This window comes from Melanotaenia boesemani, chromosome 14 (genome assembly GCF_017639745.1).
Source record: "Melanotaenia boesemani isolate fMelBoe1 chromosome 14, fMelBoe1.pri, whole genome shotgun sequence".
Lineage (NCBI taxonomy): Eukaryota > Metazoa > Chordata > Actinopteri > Atheriniformes > Melanotaeniidae > Melanotaenia > Melanotaenia boesemani.
This window is the reverse complement of record NC_055695.1, coordinates 26,610,603-26,630,435: the sequence shown is the minus strand read 5'-3', so window position 1 is coordinate 26,630,435 and position 19,833 is coordinate 26,610,603. Positions and strand designations below refer to the sequence as shown.

Below are 19,833 nucleotides of genomic sequence, written 5' to 3'. Positions count from 1 at the left end.
AACAGGAAATGGAGGCTACAAATCACAGACCTATCAAAAGTGGACAATAGAGGACTGGAAAGATGCTGCCTGGTCTGATGAGTTTTGATTTCAGCTACAACCATCAGATGGTAGCTTCAGAATTTGGCGTAAACAACATGAAGGCATGGATCCATCCTGCCTTGTATCAACAGTTCAAGGCTGCTGGTGGTGCAATAATATGGGAATATTATTGCCACCTAAGATACTACTGAATGAGCATCATCACAAAGCTCAAATCATCTCCAACCGGTTTGTTAAATGTGACAATGAGTTCACTGTACTCTAATGGCTCCCACAGTCACCAGATCTCAGTCCAACAGAACACTGGTTTCCAGATTTCCCAAGGACCGCCTTCACGCAGCTACCAAAATCAGTGGACCCCCCAAAAAACAGTTTTCATGTGACAAATGATAATGATAATAAGTGAATACACCTAAATTTGTCTCTGTGTGGAAATGCCTTAATTTAAATCACACTGGCTCTGAACTGTCAAAGCCTCAGGAACCCCCTGTGCTCTTTGGGGACCCCAGGTTGGGAACCACTGCATGTGGTGGAACGGGAGATTCTTATCATGGATGTGCAGCAACTGTGCAATGCCATCATGTCAATATGGAGCAAAACATTAACATTAAAACATTAAAATAATCTGTGAACGGAAAAGGGGAAAGAAAACATGTATTCATGTCTCCCAGCTTCTCTCACACTGATTGAAGGGCCCCCACAATCTGCCCCCCCCCCCTCACCAAAAAATGTATTTACAAATGAAAATATAATTTCCACATCTGAAAATTATGTTGGTTCCCTGTGTTTTAGTAAAGACATCACCAAGCTAGCAGCTATCATGAGTTTCACACAGCACCTTGGTGTTACTGTGGCTTGGGGCTACAGAAGAAGAGGGTCAGTGTCGGGCGGATTTAGAAATTTTGTCATAAACTTCTGGGAAGGCGTCCTTACAACCCAGCTCATCTCTCAGTCTGTGGTACAGCTGTCCATCAAACATCTCCCAAAACTCCTCCCGGTCCATGTACACATCTGCGTACAGCATCTGGAAACTGCATATTGGTGAAAGAACATGTAAATCCCACAAGAAGGGATGCAAATATGTCACATTAATTTAAAACAGCTAAATCTGTCTGATTTAAAACTTACCCATGAACATCTCTGACAAACTTCTCCAGCTGGCGTGTTGATGCTCTGGCTTCAAAATGTTTGACTTTAGGCTCCCCGTAAGCTCCAATGTCCACATAAAGCTCCTCCTGTTGACTTTTGGGGTGAACCATCCCTCTGCCTGGTGGCAGCAGAAATGGGCACAGCCACAGAGGGTAAACCTGAAAGAACATTTGATAAACTCAAAGAGGTCTAGTTTATATTTAAATATATCATGCTGTGTGCTAACCTGCATTAAAGCCTCACCTGGATGTCTTGGTGAAAGTGTGTGATGGCAGCTTGCAGATGCTTCATGGGTATCAGCATGTCCTGAACCATGTGGTGCTGTTCATAGAGGCGTCTGATGGTTTCACCCTGGGTGAGCTTCAGCAGGGAGATCTTTGGAGGTACCATCCACCCAAAAACCCAACGGAAGACAGGATTGTTGCCAAATGGAATAATATCCTACAAAAAAAAAGAGCAACAAATGTAAATAAAGACACTCATAGCTGCAAAATACATCTGATAGCTGCAAAACAGAAACATCCATGCATCACTGTTTAAATAGAAACATTTTAACCCTTCAAAGTCTAGCTGATGTCCTTCAAAATGAAAAGTAACTCATGTTCTTTGCATTATGTCCAAATTAACTAAATCCTCTTACTGTTGTAATATAACATCTTTGGATAAGATATGATGGCTATAAGAATCTGATCATATGTCACCACAATCATAAAAAGAACATGTCAGGTTGACTTTCTTTGCAACAAAATCCAGATAGTAGACATATTTGGGCCTAATCTGTGCTACTTCTGACACTTACGGCTCAGTTACAGCACTGGCAAGTGTTGTGTGGGCTAGATGTGGTCCAGATGTCAGTAGTTGGCTTGGATGTGGATAATGGCAATTTCCTTGTGGGCCACGTGTGACTCAGACAGCGTAAAGGCCAAATATGAGCCAAATAAACCTGCAGATGTGGGCCATATTTGGGCCAAACATTTTTTTTTTTGCTATCTGGAAAACTTGCAAGCTTCTCATTACAACCAAATTTGTTGTAGAGCACCACTCAGGAAAAAGCCAGGATTGGTTCCTACAATGTTCTACATGAAACATATATTCTGTGTGATGTCTTCTTTCTGCAGAGAAGGTGCTGCTCTCTGAATTTAAAGCAAAAATTCTTAGCCATAATGTAAATTTGGAGATGTTGGTAAGGAATTCAAGGAAACAAATTACTAAAAAACACAAGATAAGATTAAATAAGCTGACAAGTTTGAGCTAATAATGTAAAACAATTCCCATTTTTGCCACATAATAAATATCAGGATAGTTTTTCTAGCGCTTCTTTACTTCCACTAGAGGGCAGCCTCATCCTACCAAACAGTGTAAGACAACCACATCCAACACATTGCTGCTTATCACAAACTATCTGCCCTATTTCTGTCCAACTCTTGCCTGCAATGTGAACAAAGACAAAGTCTTTCTAAAAACTGAGCAGCCAAAAGCTCAGACGACTCTCCTCTAGGTATCCGACAAACCAGCACCATGCATAATTTATTAGGCCATTTACTGCTGCAGAAATCAGGGAGGCCAGACTCTTCTCACTAATGGCTAATGGTTTGTGTGTGTGTGTGTGTGTGTGTGTAAATGTGTGTGTGAGAGAGAGAGCTGGAGCATTAGCGTATTAGAGCCGAAAAAAGAGATATGACCAAGCGAGTTGGTAAGATGATGATGAGCTTTTTCTGGCAGTCCCTGAAGTAATCCTCAAGCTCAAGGAAACACAATGCCTGTGTGAGTGTGTGTGGCCGTTTTAGGGTAACTGTGTCGTCTAAGAAGAAAGAGACAACCATTCATGTGTCCAAAGTTCTTGGTCCAACAGGTTTAAATTTCTCAATTAATTTTAGGGTGATGGTCTAAAGTTACAAATGGTAGAAAGAGGTATGTGTGTGTGTGTGTGAGTACCTGGATCTCCCAGAAGATGCTTCGTGTGTGTCTGTGATAGTACTGCCTCAGAGGGATGTATTCAACTACAGTGTGGTCTTCTTTCAGGTAGCCCGCCACGTGTTTGAAGAACCAGGGTTTAAAGTGGAGGCCGATTCTGTTAATCTGACATTCAAGAAGAAAAGGCAATCATAGACATGATAAAACATGGGAAGACGGCTCTGCTTACACACTCACCGATACCCCACCTTGTCAGGCTCTGCGTGGTCAGTCATGGTTCCTGTCATGATGACAGCAGCATCCAGACTGTACTGGATCCCCTCAACGAAGGTGTTCTGCTTGTTCTCCGATGCCTCAGTGAAGCGTTTACAGATGTTCTCCAGTCCTCTGACCGGCTCATACCGCAGTTTTACCCAAGCCTTAGCCGGGACTATTTTAATCTCAGCTGCGACCAGAAATCCCAGAGTTCCACAGGACCAGGGGACGGCATGGAACAGATCAGAGTTCTCCTCCTATTTATATAAGAGAAAAATGCATACAGATCTTTTGTGTTGTTTCTCTTGCTCTGAGATGGATAAGCCTCACAACACGGACATATCTGTCTTCTCCTAAGATCTCTCATTGACTGCCACAGTGTGACAGTGACATTATAATCACTGGCTGGAAATGTAAAAAAAAAAAAAAACAAGAGGTTATTTCAGCACAGGACTAAGAATTTTTATATGAATTTTGATGGTTTTAATTGTGAATTGAGCTTCTGCCTCCATCTAAGAACAAAAGATGCAGCTGCTCTGCATCTACTGCAAAATAACAGAACAAAATGCAGTCCAGGAGAAAGTACAACTGCCAACCACCAAAACTTGGAAGTCTAATATCTAAGTCTAATAGTCGGAACTCAGGAGGTGAGTTAACCTTTACACACTCATTTTTATTAATTTCCTAAAACATTAACTATTTTTGATCAAACAAAACATTAAAGGAAGTACCTATAAAGTGTTTTAGCTCACTTCTTTCTCCTGTTGACTAAATAACTGCTGTTTGTTGTTAATAAAAGAGCTTCAAAGCATATCATATAAAATATTGATTTCCAACTTCCTTTTTCAGAGGTGTATCAAATGCAATTGAACCAAACCACAGAGAGAATCATGAGTCGATTCCACCTTTAAAATTTTCTGTTATTAAATTCTATTATTTGAAATGATACAACCCAATGGCTTACAATGAAATGCTTTTAGAAACCAGTCCATCTCCTTATCCCAAGTAGAGGGCTAAGATAGAAACTGTGCATAGAGCCGGCTGATCTCGAATATTTTTGTTGGTTTCTAATGTAACTGGCAATGCCAGGGACCAGAATTTAAACAAAGAATGAAGAAAATGTTGTTTAATGTGTTGGGAAGCACCTAAAATGAAAGTCACATGGGAGGTCAGGACTGGTTTTGACCTTTAGCATTTTCTTTTCCTTGACAGTATTGTCCTAAACATGCTGTGGAAGTTACCATAAAACAAATGACAAGTTAGAAAAAATGCAGGAAGTACTTTACATGACCGCAAGCAGATATACAGGCCTGATTCCATCTCCAAACATATGATCTGGGTTAATCTGGTTTTGAGAGTTTCACTTTAATGATTTTTTTTCTCAGACTCACATATTTTCGTGCATCAAAAACACTATATTTCTTTTTTCCAGTGTCATGTCTGACCTAATTGTTCAGTCCCTTATTTGAAGGGGAGAAAAGGGGAATTGCATGAACATTTTATCACAGCAAAGGAAAAAAAAATACATATACACTAAAATCTTACCTCTGTGCAGCGCACTAAACTACCGTCAGCAAGAACCAGCTCATATGCAACACAGATGTGCTGAAACAGCCCATAAATATGGGAGGAAGACTCAATGCCTGTACCCATCACCAGCCCGCCTGAGAGAGGAGAGAGAATTGAAGATGCTGTAATTTCATTTCTACCTGGGTGAGAACAGTAACAAGCAAACACATGAGTAAACAGAAGCAGAAGCCTTCCCCTGCTGTGAGAGTGTTGATCTGTGACTACATGGACATCAGGATAAATGAATGAACCGCAGCCTGATGGTAAAACATTAGACTGTTGATGCGTAGTTTATGGCATCAGGAAATCCATTATGAAACATGATCCAGGGGTGCTTCCAACACTGCAGCCATTTCCTCCCAGTTTCATCTTTGGAGCTACAACGTCAGTCTTTCTAATGTAATTAGAAGAGTGTCTGAGGCTCTAAACAGGATGCAGCGACTGATGGAGGAGATGCAGATCTACCTCACTAAACAATGAGCTGTGGAAATCACCAGCACGTCTTTCTGTTAGTAGAAACCAGATGCTGATGCTGCTTTGTTTTCCTATGAAAATGATGTACAGCAAGAACAACGTACCCACAGTGAGGTCATCCAGCTCCGGTAGCACTGGTAGCGTCCAGCCAATGGAGTTGAGGAGAGCGGTCACTTGGCCCATATTTGCCAGCGGCTCGACTCTCACCACCTATAAGACAAAAAGCCCAGTGAGTAACAAGATACTTACAAACACAACCAACACCATTTTAATCATCCATCTTCCATGAAGTCTGTCTAATCTTACTCTGGCCTGATGATAGGGATGGAGAGGTTTACTCTTTTCAGAATTCTCCCCAGCGTGTCATACCCACAAGGCCTGAGGTTGTTTAGTTTGGTCTCACAGTTATGAAGCTTTTATTATGTTATTTTTCAGGAGGAAGTTTAAAAGGTCCAAAGCTCAAAAGCTTAATGGACATTGGGTCATTTATAACCACATATGTCAACATCATGGTGGAGCTAGAGGAGGGCGGCTGTAGCCATGGAAAGTCGGTGGATTGATTCCTGGTTTTCCATGGCTATATGTCAAAGTGCCCTTAGATAAGATACTGGACCCTATGTTGCCTCCCAATGTGTCCATCAGGGTATGAGTGTGTATGATTTGTAAAAAGTACTTTATAAATACATCCCATTTATCATCTTTAGAAATTAAATTTTTGCTCAGAAATTAATAAATTTGACCACAGTGGTGGACACACACATGAACAGCGGCACCTTTGGGCTCTGATATACCAAGCAGACCTGTTGGGTTGTGTCAATGAAAATCTTACTGTCTTGTACTTTTTTAAAACTTAAACTTAATTAAACTACACAGGTTAATTAATACCATTAAAGAGGCCTGTTTTTCAAGTTCAAATTGCTCTTAAAGCCAAAGTATGCAGCTCTGAAGAATCCTTGGTGAGAAACTTTCTGGGTTAAACCTGTGTTTTTCCAACTATGATGAGTCCAAATGCATAATAAAAAAAGCCCACAAAAACAAAACAAAACAAAAAACAGCTGAATGGCTGGTAGCTACACATTCATATCTTCATTTTGAATAAGATGAACTCTTAGGTTTGCTGCTTCTTCTTACCTGCCTCTTTGTGTCAACCTCCAGAATGTCCATCATATTGATCATGATGTTCTTGTGGGTTTTCTTGTATTTGCCCACTCTGAGAGACACGGTGAGCCAGCCAGGTCGACCTGTACACATGTAGGTCTTACCGCCCTCCTGCTTCCACTCACGTACCTATAAAGAAAAACAGATTATTATGACTTAAGGCACAAAGGGATACATTGTAAAAAAACTACTCATTTTTAAGTAGCTTGTTTTAAATAGTTTTTAAACGTAAGTTTTATTTGGGAGGAAAAGTTTGGGTCACACACACTTCCATCAATGCCTACTTTAAAATCTACTTTAATCTGGACTGGTGCATTGTAATGTATTGTGAACATTTTTAAAAACAGTCTTGATGGAAAAAAATATAGTTACATCCACTAATTAACTCCACCTGGTTGATTGCTTCTTAACACAAAAAAGGTAATTACCCAATCACATGGCAGCAACTCAATGCATTGAGGTATGTAGGCATGGTCAAGATGTCTTGATGAAGTTCGAACTGAGCATCAGAATGAGGAAGAAAGGGGATTCAATTGACTTAAAATGTGACATGATTGTTGGTGCCACATGGTCTGGTCCTAGTACTACAGAATGTGCTTTTCTACTGAGATTTTCCACACACAGCCATCCCTAGGGTTTACAGCGAATAGTTCAAAAACTGGAAAAATATTCAAAGAGCAGTAGTTGTATGGACCAAAATGTCTTGTTGATATCAGAGAAGAATAGGAAGACTGGCTAACTACAACCAAGGTATGCAGAATACCATCTCTGGGTGCACAACACATCCAACCTTGAAGCAAATGGGCTACAGCAGCAGAAGACCACACCGGGTGCCTCCTGTCAGCTAATAACAAGAAACTGAGGCTACAATTCACACAGACTCACCAGAACTGGACAACAGAAGATGGAAAAATGTTGCCTGGTCTAATGAGTCTCCATTTCAGCTCCACATTCGGTAGGGTCAGAATTTGGTGGAAACAACTTGAAAGCATGGATCCATCCTGCCTTGTATCAACAGTCTAGTCTGCGGGTGATGTAATGTGTGGGGGGTATTTTCTTGGCACTCTTAGTACCAGTTGATCATGGTTTAACCACCACAGCCTATCTGAATATCTTAGCTGACCATGTCCATCTTTTTATGACCACAGTGTAGCATCTTCTGGTGGCTACTTCCAGCAGCATAATGCACCATCTCACAAAGCTCAAATCATTAAATGATTCCTTGAACATGACAGTTGATTCACGGGACTCCAGTGGCCTTCACAATCGCCTCATCTCAATCCAATAGAGCAGCCGGCAAACCTGCAGCAACTGTGTGATGCTGTCATGTCAATATGGAGCAAGACCTCTAAAGAAATGTTTCCAATACCTTGTTGAATCTATGACCAAGAATTAAGGCAGTTCTGGAGGAGTAGGAAGGTGTACCTAGTAAAATGGTGGGTGAGTGTAACAGCTGGTGAATGAATGCTGTTAAAGATGTAGACATTACCCCAGAGTTTAACTTTACAATGTTGCTTTAATCCAGATGTATAAACGCAACAGTCAACAGTTATATCTTGAATGCATGAACACACGGCACTGTGTGGTCCAGTGATGTGTTGTCATCTGAATTAAAAGCTCTGATGTGCATTTGATAAAAAAAAAAAAAAAAGACTAAACAAAAAAAAAAAAAAAAAAGGTTGAATTGTAACAAGGTATATTCAGTTGCATGTACACCTTTCATTCATTTATTATCTTGACCGCTTAGTCCATTACGGATCGCGGGCATAGGTCGCGGGTAAGCTGGAGCCTATCGCAGCATTTCAACAGGTAGGGGGCGTGGTACACCCTGGACAGGTCACCAGTCCATCGCAGGGCCAACATAGATATGGACAAACAACCATTTACACACACACACACACACTCAATCCTGGGGAGAATTTAGAGTGACCAATTAACCTAAAATGTTCACCTTTCTTTTTTAAAAAAATCATTATGAAAGCCTCACACACCTGTGCTTGCATGCATTTGTTGATTAACGGTTTGCTTACCTGTCGTTGAATGTCTCGCACGCGCTGGTCGTGCAGTTTGGGCGCAGAGCTCATCTTAAAAATGAGCCACGCTCTAACATAATAATACACATCGAATATAACAGACAATGGCAGCAGGAACAAACATACAAATATCCACCTCTGATGAACGATCACGTAATCTAGACCTTTTACTTTGATCCACAGCAGGAAAATAAGGACCAAAAGTCCCAAATACAACAGCGAATCCATTGTGTCCACACAGTTTAGGATTAAGCCGGCAGTTTCCAAAGTGAAGGGATTTGCTTTACTTTCCAGATAAAGCAACTAACTTCTAAACCACCCCCCAAAAAACTCCTGATCACCCTTTCCCTGCGATAGGTGAGCAGTAGTATGTGATCTTGATGCCCCTCCCTACTTCACGCTGATTGGTTAAGTTTACATAGGAGGTGGGGTCAGTCTACAACGTTGCAATTTAATTGGTCATTGAAGAAAGTGTAGGAAAATCCAAAGAGAGGCCATTTTTACTATTTGACCAATCATCAAGCTTACACCGTGTCAGACCACGGACCATGTCCTCATTCACAGGAGTGCTCAGGTTTAACTAGACAAGTTGAACTCAAAGTTAGACCGACAGTTTATTGTGTAATGCTTTAAAAACATCCTATTTGTTTAGATTTTAGCGTTTTACGACACAGACATAACAATAATCACCATTACTCATTAATTAACTCATTAAAAAAAAAAAAAATTAAAAAAAAGAGGGTAGTTCACTTGCATCATTAAGTGTATTTGTCGGCATTCATATGTAAGTGGGGGATTCAAGGTGATTTGTTACCCTATATTTATAGTATCTATCTGCAGTGCTGCCTCCTTAGGAAACATATATTTGATCTTTGACTATTCTGGTTGAACGTAATTTAAACTTTTAAAATTAACTATCAAATTGATTAAATAATACTTACATTTGAAACTGAATGAAATATTTTAGATAATCAATAACACTTATTAATTACATATATTTCCTAATAATATTTTAAATTAAATTAATTACTTAACCCTTTTGTATAATTCCTGTGCTGCTTTTAACCCCGTTTTGGTAGTCTCAGAGCGTTCCCTCATCAGTTTTAGGCTTAAATAATCTCACAAAAGACAAATATTGGATTTATTTTCTCATTTTATTAATTTTTCCTTGGGATAGTGGTCTCGTCCCCACAGTAGTTTTCTTCTTTAATAGACAAGATTCCTGTTTACAAACATGAATGTATGCTTTGGAATTCATAGGCCCAAAATGGTGTTAAGTGTGCTAACACTAACATTTGCAATGAGTTTTTGTGATTTTTTTAAAAACCATTATTTTATCTGTTATTTCAGTTAAGTCTTCATTTAACTGAAGGAGTTCTGGCCACCCCTAAAATCTGACTGGTCTCACAGGTGCCAAGAATAGACAAATTCTAACAAATATTCAGTGTAAATTGACATTTACCATGGCTGAGGTTGCCCAAGTTCAAGTAAAAACAACATGTAATGTACTTCTATATGTTGTTCTGTAGGATGTTCTACATGAACACTCTTGGTGTGTTCATGGTGTTAGACTGAGGGTGTGGAGATACTGTTTACCCAGGGATCATTGGGAACAGTTCACAAAAAGATTGGAATGAAAAGAGGTTTTGTGTTGCATATTTTAAAATTTCTAAGTAATTACTGTTGTAATAAAATTCACTCTGTCTGAATGAAGCAGATTAGAGACTGTATTTTGCATTATAATAATTATGAATTGTCTCTGAGGCCTCTTTAATAACGTGCTAAATAGTTTACTACACACCTGCGTGGAGAAAGAGTAGGAGAGAAAATGAAGTGGGGGAAGTAGCTGAAAAGCAGCAAGCAGCATAACCAGAGACACACACTTTATGCTGATATTGGCAGCAACTGTTTCATAGTAAATACAGCATGTTAGGACTAGTTTGGAGACAATGGAAAAAATGGATATATTAAATTCATCAGTTACAGTTATACACTCCAGTTATTTGACACTGACATAATGCAGACATTGCAGTAAAAATTGTTATAGATACTTTAGCCCTTTCCAGTTGTCAATCATCACATATTTAGTATAAACGGATTCCTTTAAATCTCAGGATTGTGAAGATTCTGCTGTTATCATGGTATCTGAAAAACCTCAAAATCTGTAATGCTAATACCAATGATCTACCATAATTTAACAAAGTTAAATGAAACAGAGAAGGGGAATTTATTGACAAAAATGCATAAAATCTACTGACAGTGGCGTAGCAAGTTTCTTTAAGTGTGGGGGATGTGGTTTTGGAATCAAATATTTAGTGTTAATTGACCTTCACTTGGGTAAACTTCAGATGTCCAAGGGTCAGTAAATGCAGCATGTAAAGTACAGAAAAAATATAAATGCAAACAATATCCAACTGAAATAACCTGCTGCTGTTATCAACATTTTTCATTCTTTACCTTTATATGATAGTAACATGGGTCTGACTGACACAAGATTGCTAAATTTGGCCTAATTTTACTAACTCGTCCAAAAAAAAAATACTTTGCAGTACATATGTGCAGACATGAACCATGAACCACTAGCTTCCTCCTTCTCAGCTTAATGGTAAACAAGCCCACTCAGAGAACCTGTACTACCCACAGAAAATCTGATCAGCTGATCACTGACAACTGATGTGATGATTTATGGAACAACAGGAGATGGAGGAGGAGGCAGCTGGGCCTGCTCAGAGAGCGGCTAGAGCAACGACGTTTCTACAAAATAGCGGGAAAAGTAAAAAAGAAAAAAAGAAATAAAATGCTGGAAAAGTGGGGGTGTTGAACCCTCTGACCGGGAAAAGGTCAGAGGGTTGACATTTATTGGATAAGAGTTCATCAAATGCCAAGGAAAGTGATGAATGGATGATACTGATCAGAAGCTGAAGTTCTTCCAGACATTCACATGGGTTCATATGCAAATGGATCCAGTAACTTCAGCAGCCTAACTACGTTTGGTGCCTTTGAAGCCGTTACTTCTTTCTAACAGCGATCCAGCCTCTATCAAACAGCAGTTTTAAAGCTCAGAGGTTCTCACCTCTACAAAGTTGTTTGTCCATTCAGAGACACCATAGTAAAAATGATGGCAACTGCCATGTACATGTGGACCCAGCAAGTAGATATAAATGGCTCATTCGAAGAGAATAAAAACAAGTTATTTTTGGGAAGTCATTATATATATATATATATATATATATATGTATATATAAAATTATATATATATATTTGTCATTTTTTTCACGTTGCACCTTTAACAGCATAATGAATGGTGAATAAAATAGAGGATAATTATATGGATTTGAGTCCTATTTAATGACTTAGAAAAACATTTTGATCTTAAAAACAGGCTGTTTTATAATGTATCCTTCTCAGAATCAGCTGAACTTATCAAAAGGTATGACAGCAGCAAATCCTTAGAAAAGTTTAGAAAAACCTAATGGGAAATTTCTCAGCCTGCCACTGTTTAAATTGTTTTCCCTTTTTTTTATCAGCAAGTGGTCAAAATTCCTTGTTTAGTTTTTTTTTTTTAAAATATCATCAAAAATTCAATGTCATGAAGTCCTGCCTCAGATTTCCCAACCACGATGTCCTCTCTTCCTTTAACAGGAGTTCAGAAAGCAGTAAAATATGCACTGAAACTATGGAACTAAAATGAGTGGCTCCAGTTTGTAAATCATTTAGACCTACATGTGATGTGAGATTGTGATGACAATTGTGTCATAAACTGCTGGAGGATGCAAACGTAAATTCTAAGTTCAGCGTGTCCACTTGTGTTTAGTAAAATTGCTTTGACACACACTCATTCTCTCTTACACTCACACACACACACATACACACACAAGCTAGAATGGTACCCTTCAGACACATTAGACAGAGGGAGGGTGGGGCGCCAGTAAAGATTTCTTAATGGGCTCTGCTTTCCTCTCGTCCATCTGCCTCGATGATAAACACAGATACTCATCACAAGCCTGATGCGCATCACAGATTTGACCATTTCATTTATCCTTTTTTTATTTTTTATTTTTTTTTACCAGCAAATCATTAATTTTAACATTTTTCCTCTGGCCGTGGAGCTTCAGAGAGTAAGGACTTACACATGGACTAAACCATCAGGAGTATAACTGTAATGGAGATGGAAATGACAGGAGGCAAACAGTAAGATTTAAGAGGAATTCTCTGTCCCGGGATTTCTGTAACTGTGGAATTAAACATTTGGATTTCTGGTCTCTGTCAGAGTGCAAGGGGAATGCTCTCCGTGTTACTGTTTACATGTGAATGATACTATCCAGCCCATCAGAGTCGAACAGTAACCTCAGAAATAGTTGACGGTCTCAGAGGAGGATGCCGTCCCTGCACCATGGCGCAATCTTTGTCGGAGCCTTCCTCATTGTGACTGGGGGCTCCACAGCTTTTCTGGCCTCACCCCAGAGCCGCCTGCAGGCTTTCTCCCTCTGCTGCGTAGTGCTGGGGGTGGTCATGCTTATCCTTGGGTTATTTTGGGCTATGAACAACAAAAGTGCAGTTAACTACAACCACCAGGAGTTTGACCCAGAATGCCCCCATTACCCATACAACGACTACACCAACTACCCGAATAATGCACTCTTCTCCCCCCTAGGAAGCCACTTCCCAGAGTCCCAGTCAGTGTTTCTGCCCAGGTGGGTAAACAGAAAATTTGTTGTAGATGTCAGTCATGTTTTTTACAATTTAATTTGCTTTATGAGCTATTTTTTTTTATCTTGTTGACATAAAGCAAGAAATAGGACTCGTTTTAAAGGCTTTTCTAAACTAGTTTTTAAAAAGCATCTATTTAACCCTAAAAGTTTATTTGATTATACAACACAATGTAGGTACTATACAAGTGCTGTCTGCATGACAGTTGTGGCCAGTTTATCTTCATACAGTGCTTTTTTTAATTTCATTTTATTTTTTTTAGATAAATAAATATACGTTTGATGACACAATCAAATATCTGTTGTAGTTCTACAATTCAGTAATGTCACCTTCATGTGATAATTATGACAAATTACAAAAATAACATGGGTGTGTGAATCCAGACTGATGTTGGATCACCTCATGCAAATAAATGTTCTCCCTGTTCTAACAGAAAGGTCAATAATTTATTCAATAGTTTCTTATCTTCATATGACCACCTAATGAAATATCTCTGAAACAAGTAATGCTCTATCATAAATTCTGAAGAAAGGCTGGTAGACATAACTTGGCCAATTTAGACAAATACCTGACATGGGTAAAGGCCACAAAATTGTGTTAGATCAAGTTAATCTCGCACTTTAGGCTACATGGCAACTACCATTTGTGCCATCATTTTTACTACAGTGTCTCTGAATGAACAAAGAACTGTGTATGTGAAGTAAGAACCTCTGAGCTTTAAAACTACAGTTTAATAGGGGCTTTGTTTGATAGATGCTTAAGCATCATTTGGGATATATAAAATAAAAAAGACACAGAAGAAGATAGTACACATACTCACATTTTTGAAGTAGTTATGTGTTGTGCAGTCACCTGAGTCCACCGGATCCACTCGCAGATGAAAACATGTTCATGTCTGGAAGAATTTTAGCCACTGAAGGCTGGCCTGTTCACAACAATGGTTGATATTTGAAGCAATTTTTGTGCCCATCTTTACCACTAGATGTCAGTTTTTCCTACACTCTGTACCTTTAAGTGCTGGTAGAAATATTGTGCTACATTTGAGAGATTCCAGCCAGCTTATTCATCTGTTGTTTTCATCTTTATGCTAAGCTAAGCTAAGGTAACCTAACCAAGGTAAAGCCAAGCTAGGGAAAGCTAAGCTAAGCTGAGCTAACCTAAGCAAAGCAAAGTATAGCTAAGTAAAGCAAGGTGAAGCTAAGCTAAGCCAAGCTAAACTAACCAAAGTAAAGCTAAGGTAAGCTAAGCTAAACTAAGTAAAGCAGAGCTAAACTAAGCTAAGCTAGCTGCTGGTTATAGCTTGACTTTCAGACATAATTCTCATGTCTGTGTGTTAAAACTCAAGCTAAGAAATAAATATCTTTCCAGCAGTTCTCTGGAACAAAGCAGACTTTTGTGTTATAAAAGTGTATTTTGAAATTAAATTAAATTATTTCATTTTAATGTTTTCATGCAATAACTAAAATTACTGCATGGTAAAATTTTTATGTAAAGACTGAGGATTTTTAAAGAACCACTACAGTTGATTGGCTTCTACTGGTTACCAGTGTAGTATGAAAATTGATAAAAAAAAAATAAAATAAAAGACTGGAACAGGTATACATGACTCATGACTACATATGTAATTAAAAATGTTATATACACAGTCAGAATGTCAGTCAATATATACCTTCATATAGTCATAATTATCAGGAAACTGGACCGCAGACACAATTATTATTTAATTTGCTTTTTATTATCTGGCTTCAAATACCACTAATGCCTCAGGACAGTATTGTGCATATCCATTTGTGTTTTCAAATGACTGTTCTCCTATTGTCCTCAACTCTTTTGTTTGTAGAACGATGGATCGTCACAGGCATGGTACTCGTGGAGAAGATTTTGACTATCCTCCCATGGAATCTGGTGGTTTTAGTCCAACGCCTCACCCTCCACCATGGCTGGGACCCCCACCTCCCTATGAAGTTGCAATCAAGACCACATGCAGCTCTACGCACTTGCGGCGTGCATACTCAGACACACACCTCGCAACAGAGCCACTGTTTGGACGGTCAAGAGAGATCAGCTTTGAGGTGTGATGCTGAATGATGATGACATCCTGCCTTATCTATACGTCAATAGGCACAAGATAGTTGCTATCAACTTTAATTTATCTTTCATCATCAAGCATGCTTCTGTCTTGGTTCCAGCATGTTTTCCTAATATTTCTAGAAATCTCAGTCCAGATGTCATTTAACCTTTAAATATATGGTGAAAGTAGTCCAGCCTCCAATGATTCACTGTTGGGACTTCTTTGGAAATCAAGCTTGATTTTCAAAACAGGATGATGAGGAGATTGTTTGGAAGGGGGTGGAGTTGGCTTTTTCTGGGTCTGTCTAAGGGTAAAATAAAATTCACCTAATATGACAGATAGATTAATTTTTTATTTATAAAAGATACATATCTTCTTTCACTGATCTGTAAACTTCTGTTTTCAAGCTTTGAGTTTGTCTTTGACATCATGGGTATTTTGCAGCCAGAAGGGACAAGGTGAGGCTTTGGCAACACCTAGAGGACACGATAGACATCCATTCAATAGATGTCAGGTGCTCAACTGCCACTTGAGAGGATTATTTTTCTTTTTTTTAATTTCATGCAAAGTTGTTCATTATATGTAGATCTTAAAATACTCTGAGTTAAAGAAGCAGGGCTTGGCTTGCTTTTGGAGCCACCCTCAAGTGGCCATTCAAGGTAATGCAGTTTATTTATTCTCAGCCCCTCAGGATGGCACTTTCAGGATGAATATAAATATCCCTTTGAAATGATGGGTGGACTCCAAAAAGGCTTTTTTAGCACAGTTTGGCCATCTATTTTCCATGTCCAAATATTTGATGACCTGAGGACTTTTAGAAGGTTATTGATTATTTGTCATGTTGCCATTTAAGTTTTAGAAACCTTAAAATACTAAGCTTGTGACATTTATTCCGTGCTTGATTTAAAGATAAAAACAACAACAACAACAAACAAGGATTAGGAAATCAGAATTTCCTTAATTTCATCAAATGCTCGGACTGTATTTACTCTCTGGGATTCACTTGTGGTTGATTCTCATTTTTACTTGCCTGCATAACTGTAGTTTTTCAGTGAGAACAGCAAACTTGAAACCCTGAACCAACGCAGCCTTGTTTTTTTTCAGTTGGTGTGGTGCACATGTTAGCCTCAGTATGTTGAAAGCAGGGGAACAATGACTCATCTGGCCATATGAGCTTTTCCGCTGCTCGATACACCACAGCTTACTGGCAGCACGGCCCGAAACATTAGTATTACGACTTGACCTATTATAACCACAAAATGTATTTTAAAGAACCTTTGTTCTGTTTTTGGATGTTCATACATTTTAATAAGTTAGCCTTTCCCTTCTTTTAAGATCCCTTTATTAAATATATATATAACAAACTTCCAGAGGCCTTAAACTTGCTTTTCTTTAAGCATGGGGCATTCAGGTGCAGCTTGGAATCTAAAGCTATCAACATTCAGGGAGGGGTCTAACCAAACACTTTCATTGTGAAACTTGCTGTTGTTATTTTGATTACTGAAATGGAAAGGAAAAGAAGGGAGATTCTATGTAGCAGATGATTTACTAAATAAACTGATGGGGTAATCATGGTTTGCTCAAGTATGTCTAGCCTCTACATGGATGATTGATTGCACATATTATTGCCATCACACTCATGTAGGATTCTTACACTGAGCTATTTGGGGTGAGGGGGATGCACTGTTCTACACTCTTCTCATCTTTGACAGCAGAAGCACAATTCATTTTTGCTGGTATGATCCAACATGTTTTGCATTATATCTCTGCACATGTACGTACGTTACTGAACGAAAGACAATAGAAATAAAAACATGTCAGTTGCTGTGAGAGTATATTAAACTTATTTTTTTAATGAAAGAGGGAGTGTTATTATTTTATTATTTCAGGATTTTAGTTGGAAAATTTGAAAACAGTTCTTAAAATTGGATGAGTTTAGGAAATTTGCATGTCTACATTGCACAAATTCTTAAATCATGGTGGGTCACGAACTGATTATGAAACAGTGGTCCCCGGGCAAAGATGTGAAAAAATCTGTTCTGACAATTTCTGAGACAACCAAGCTAGGGGGACAGATAACCACATGCTGCACAGTTTGTGATAGTTTTCTTTAGGATTTTCTCAACCTTTATTCATGTCACCATAGTCACTTTATTTTAACCAAATTTGCATCGTTTTTGTCCCCTATTGCCTATTTTGTTACACATTTAGGCCATTCAGTCTCCTCCTGGCCATTTTGTGCCTCACTGCAGCAATTGTGCATCTATTCTTTTTGTTCACTTTTGTATTTCTTCTGTGAGTTCATTTGTTTGTCTTCATAGTCAGTTTATGTCTTAGCTCATTATTTTGCAAGTCTTTTGGTATTGTTCTGTTTTGTTAAAGCCATTCTATGTGTATCTTTGTCATTTTGTATCCCATTAAAGTTGATTTGTGTCAAGTTTTTATATCTGTGTTGACGTTTCATCTCTTTGTGGTAATTTTCTCTCTTATAGACCTGTTTGAGATTCTTAAGCCACTTGTCATGTTGTTATATTTTGCTTTTAGGTAGCCCTCGGATAATCTTTTAATGTGATGTTTCGTAATAGTTCTCCAGGTTTGGAGGACATGGTGTGCTTTTTCATAGTCTTTTATTTATAGAGGAAAATGCTTTCTTTGTGCGTGTGTGTGTGTTTTTAATAAAGCCAATTAACACAGACCTATGAATCTATAAATAAAGGGTAAAACATAATCTAACTAAAAAAAAAAGGACTATTTAAAATAGTATTTTTAGGAACTTTGTAACTAGCAACCTGAAGATAACACAGTCTGGCAAATATTAAACAGTATTTTAGTGACAACAAAGTGATTCCCAAAGAACTATTAGTTGAAATTTGGGATGTCTCTGCATGATTCGCAGTGTGTCTCTTAAAACAATCGAGGAAACTGGATGACAGAAGAAAGGTTAAACCTGACCTAGGACCTGAAAAATGTATCTGGATCAGAAACTGTCTCCATGTGTGGCTGTCAAAAGCTATTCTTAAGGAAGGAGAACACGGAGAAAAAGCTCCAATGACACAAAAACTGGCAAGAGGTCTAATGGAGAGATAAATTCTCCTCAGAGCTTGTACCTCAACATTACTGAAGCAGAGTGAGATCAGCTGGACAGAGAACAGAACAAAAGGCAGAAACATTCAAAGACGAGTTTTGGAAAGTCCTTCAAGAAGCCTGGAGAACTATTCCTGCAGAGTACAAGAGGGTTCTGGCTGTGTTGACTTTCAAACTTGTTAGAACTGTGAAAACTCTAGTTTTGCTTTATGTTTGCACATGTTTCAATGAATACATATTTTTTCTGTTTTAATGGCAATGTATAAAATCTTGAGGTACCTCAAGACTTTTAAACAGTTTTCTATGTGTGTTCACTCATTTATGTCTCTTGCCTTTTATTTTTTATTAATTCTGTATCTCTTTCTAAGAGATGTACAACTTCAGTTCCAATAAAAACTGGGATGCTGTACAAAATATATAAAAACAGAATGCAATGATTTTCAAAACTCATACACTTCTAAATTTCACTATTTCTGCTATTTTTAAATGAGCTTTGATCCAGAGAAGTTGGTGGCACTTCTGGATTGTGTTCATGTATGGATTATTATTATTATTTTAATGATAGAGCTGCAAACTGTGGATTTCATGGTAAACTATGCTCACAGACAGTTATTTTTAGAAGTTTTCCTAAACCCATGCATTGACTTCCAGTAGAGAATCATGACTGTTTGTAATGCAGTGCTCCCTGAGGACCCCAAGATCATCATGCAGTTTTGATCTCATGCCTTGTCCTTTCCGCACAGAGATTTCTCCTAATTCTCTGAATCGTTTGGTGATTTACACACTGTGGATAGTGGGATCTTAAAAGTAGTCACAATTTTACATTGAGGAACTTTTTTTTTCCAGTTTATCCGGTGAACCTCTGTCCAACCTGTTATACAGGTCATGTTACTGATCTGTTTCCACCTAACCTAAATAGTTCTTGAATGTTTCTATAATTGCTTTATATTTGTGTCAAATACTTTTCCAGACCTATGTTTCCCTGTTCCTACTTTTTTCTAGATGTGCTGCTGCCATCAAATTCAAATATTTTCCATGAAATGGTAATATGTCTCGGTTTTAACATCTGCTTAGTTGTTTATGTTCTAAAACAAAGTGTACATTCAGACCTTGAGAGATAAAGGCTGAAATCTGGCAACAAGTTAAAGACAGATTAGATGAATGTAGGACCACAAAATTAGATTTAATGACTAAGGATCCACCTCTACAATAAATTTAGTTTCAATACAATCATATAATGTTGTAGTTTATGTTTAACTGTGACCATAACTCCTTCTGTTTGAGCATTTTGCCAAAAATGAGGCAGTGACAACAGAGACCGTGTGAACGCCCTGCCCTCCTGGTCTCGTCACTAAACGCGTCCTCAAAAAAGAA

General features: G+C 38.4%; 2 protein-coding genes across 4 annotated transcripts; one reads left to right on the top strand and one right to left on the bottom strand.

Annotated features, from left to right (window-relative positions):
- Positions 1-802: 802 nt before the first annotated feature.
- On the bottom strand, positions 803-8,911 carry dhcr24 (24-dehydrocholesterol reductase). Its single transcript, XM_042007346.1, has 9 exons — positions 8,592-8,911; positions 6,535-6,690; positions 5,508-5,613; positions 4,906-5,024; positions 3,354-3,617; positions 3,127-3,270; positions 1,435-1,632; positions 1,171-1,349; positions 803-1,073 (listed from the first exon to the last, which is right to left on the bottom strand). The coding sequence occupies exons 1-9, from the start codon at positions 8,820-8,822 to the stop codon at positions 920-922; spliced, it is 1,551 nt and encodes a 516-aa protein (XP_041863280.1). The 5' UTR covers positions 8,823-8,911; the 3' UTR covers positions 803-919.
- Positions 8,912-12,769: 3,858 nt separating this feature from the next.
- On the top strand, positions 12,770-17,539 carry si:dkeyp-51f12.2 (uncharacterized protein LOC100151460 homolog). Of its 3 annotated transcripts, XM_042007350.1 has the most exons (3): positions 12,770-13,146; positions 13,183-13,288; positions 15,145-17,539. In XM_042007350.1, the coding sequence occupies exons 1-3, from the start codon at positions 12,972-12,974 to the stop codon at positions 15,380-15,382; spliced, it is 519 nt and encodes a 172-aa protein (XP_041863284.1). In that variant the 5' UTR covers positions 12,770-12,971; the 3' UTR covers positions 15,383-17,539. The 3 variants fall into 3 exon arrangements, 1 of the variants encoding a protein (XP_041863284.1); XR_006012839.1 differs by lacking the exons at positions 12,770-13,146; positions 13,183-13,288 and adding an exon at positions 14,156-14,244 and having other exon boundaries at positions 15,145-15,232; XR_006012838.1 differs by lacking the exons at positions 12,770-13,146; positions 13,183-13,288 and adding an exon at positions 14,418-14,541 and having other exon boundaries at positions 15,145-15,264.
- The last annotated feature ends 2,294 nt before the right edge of the window (positions 17,540-19,833 follow it).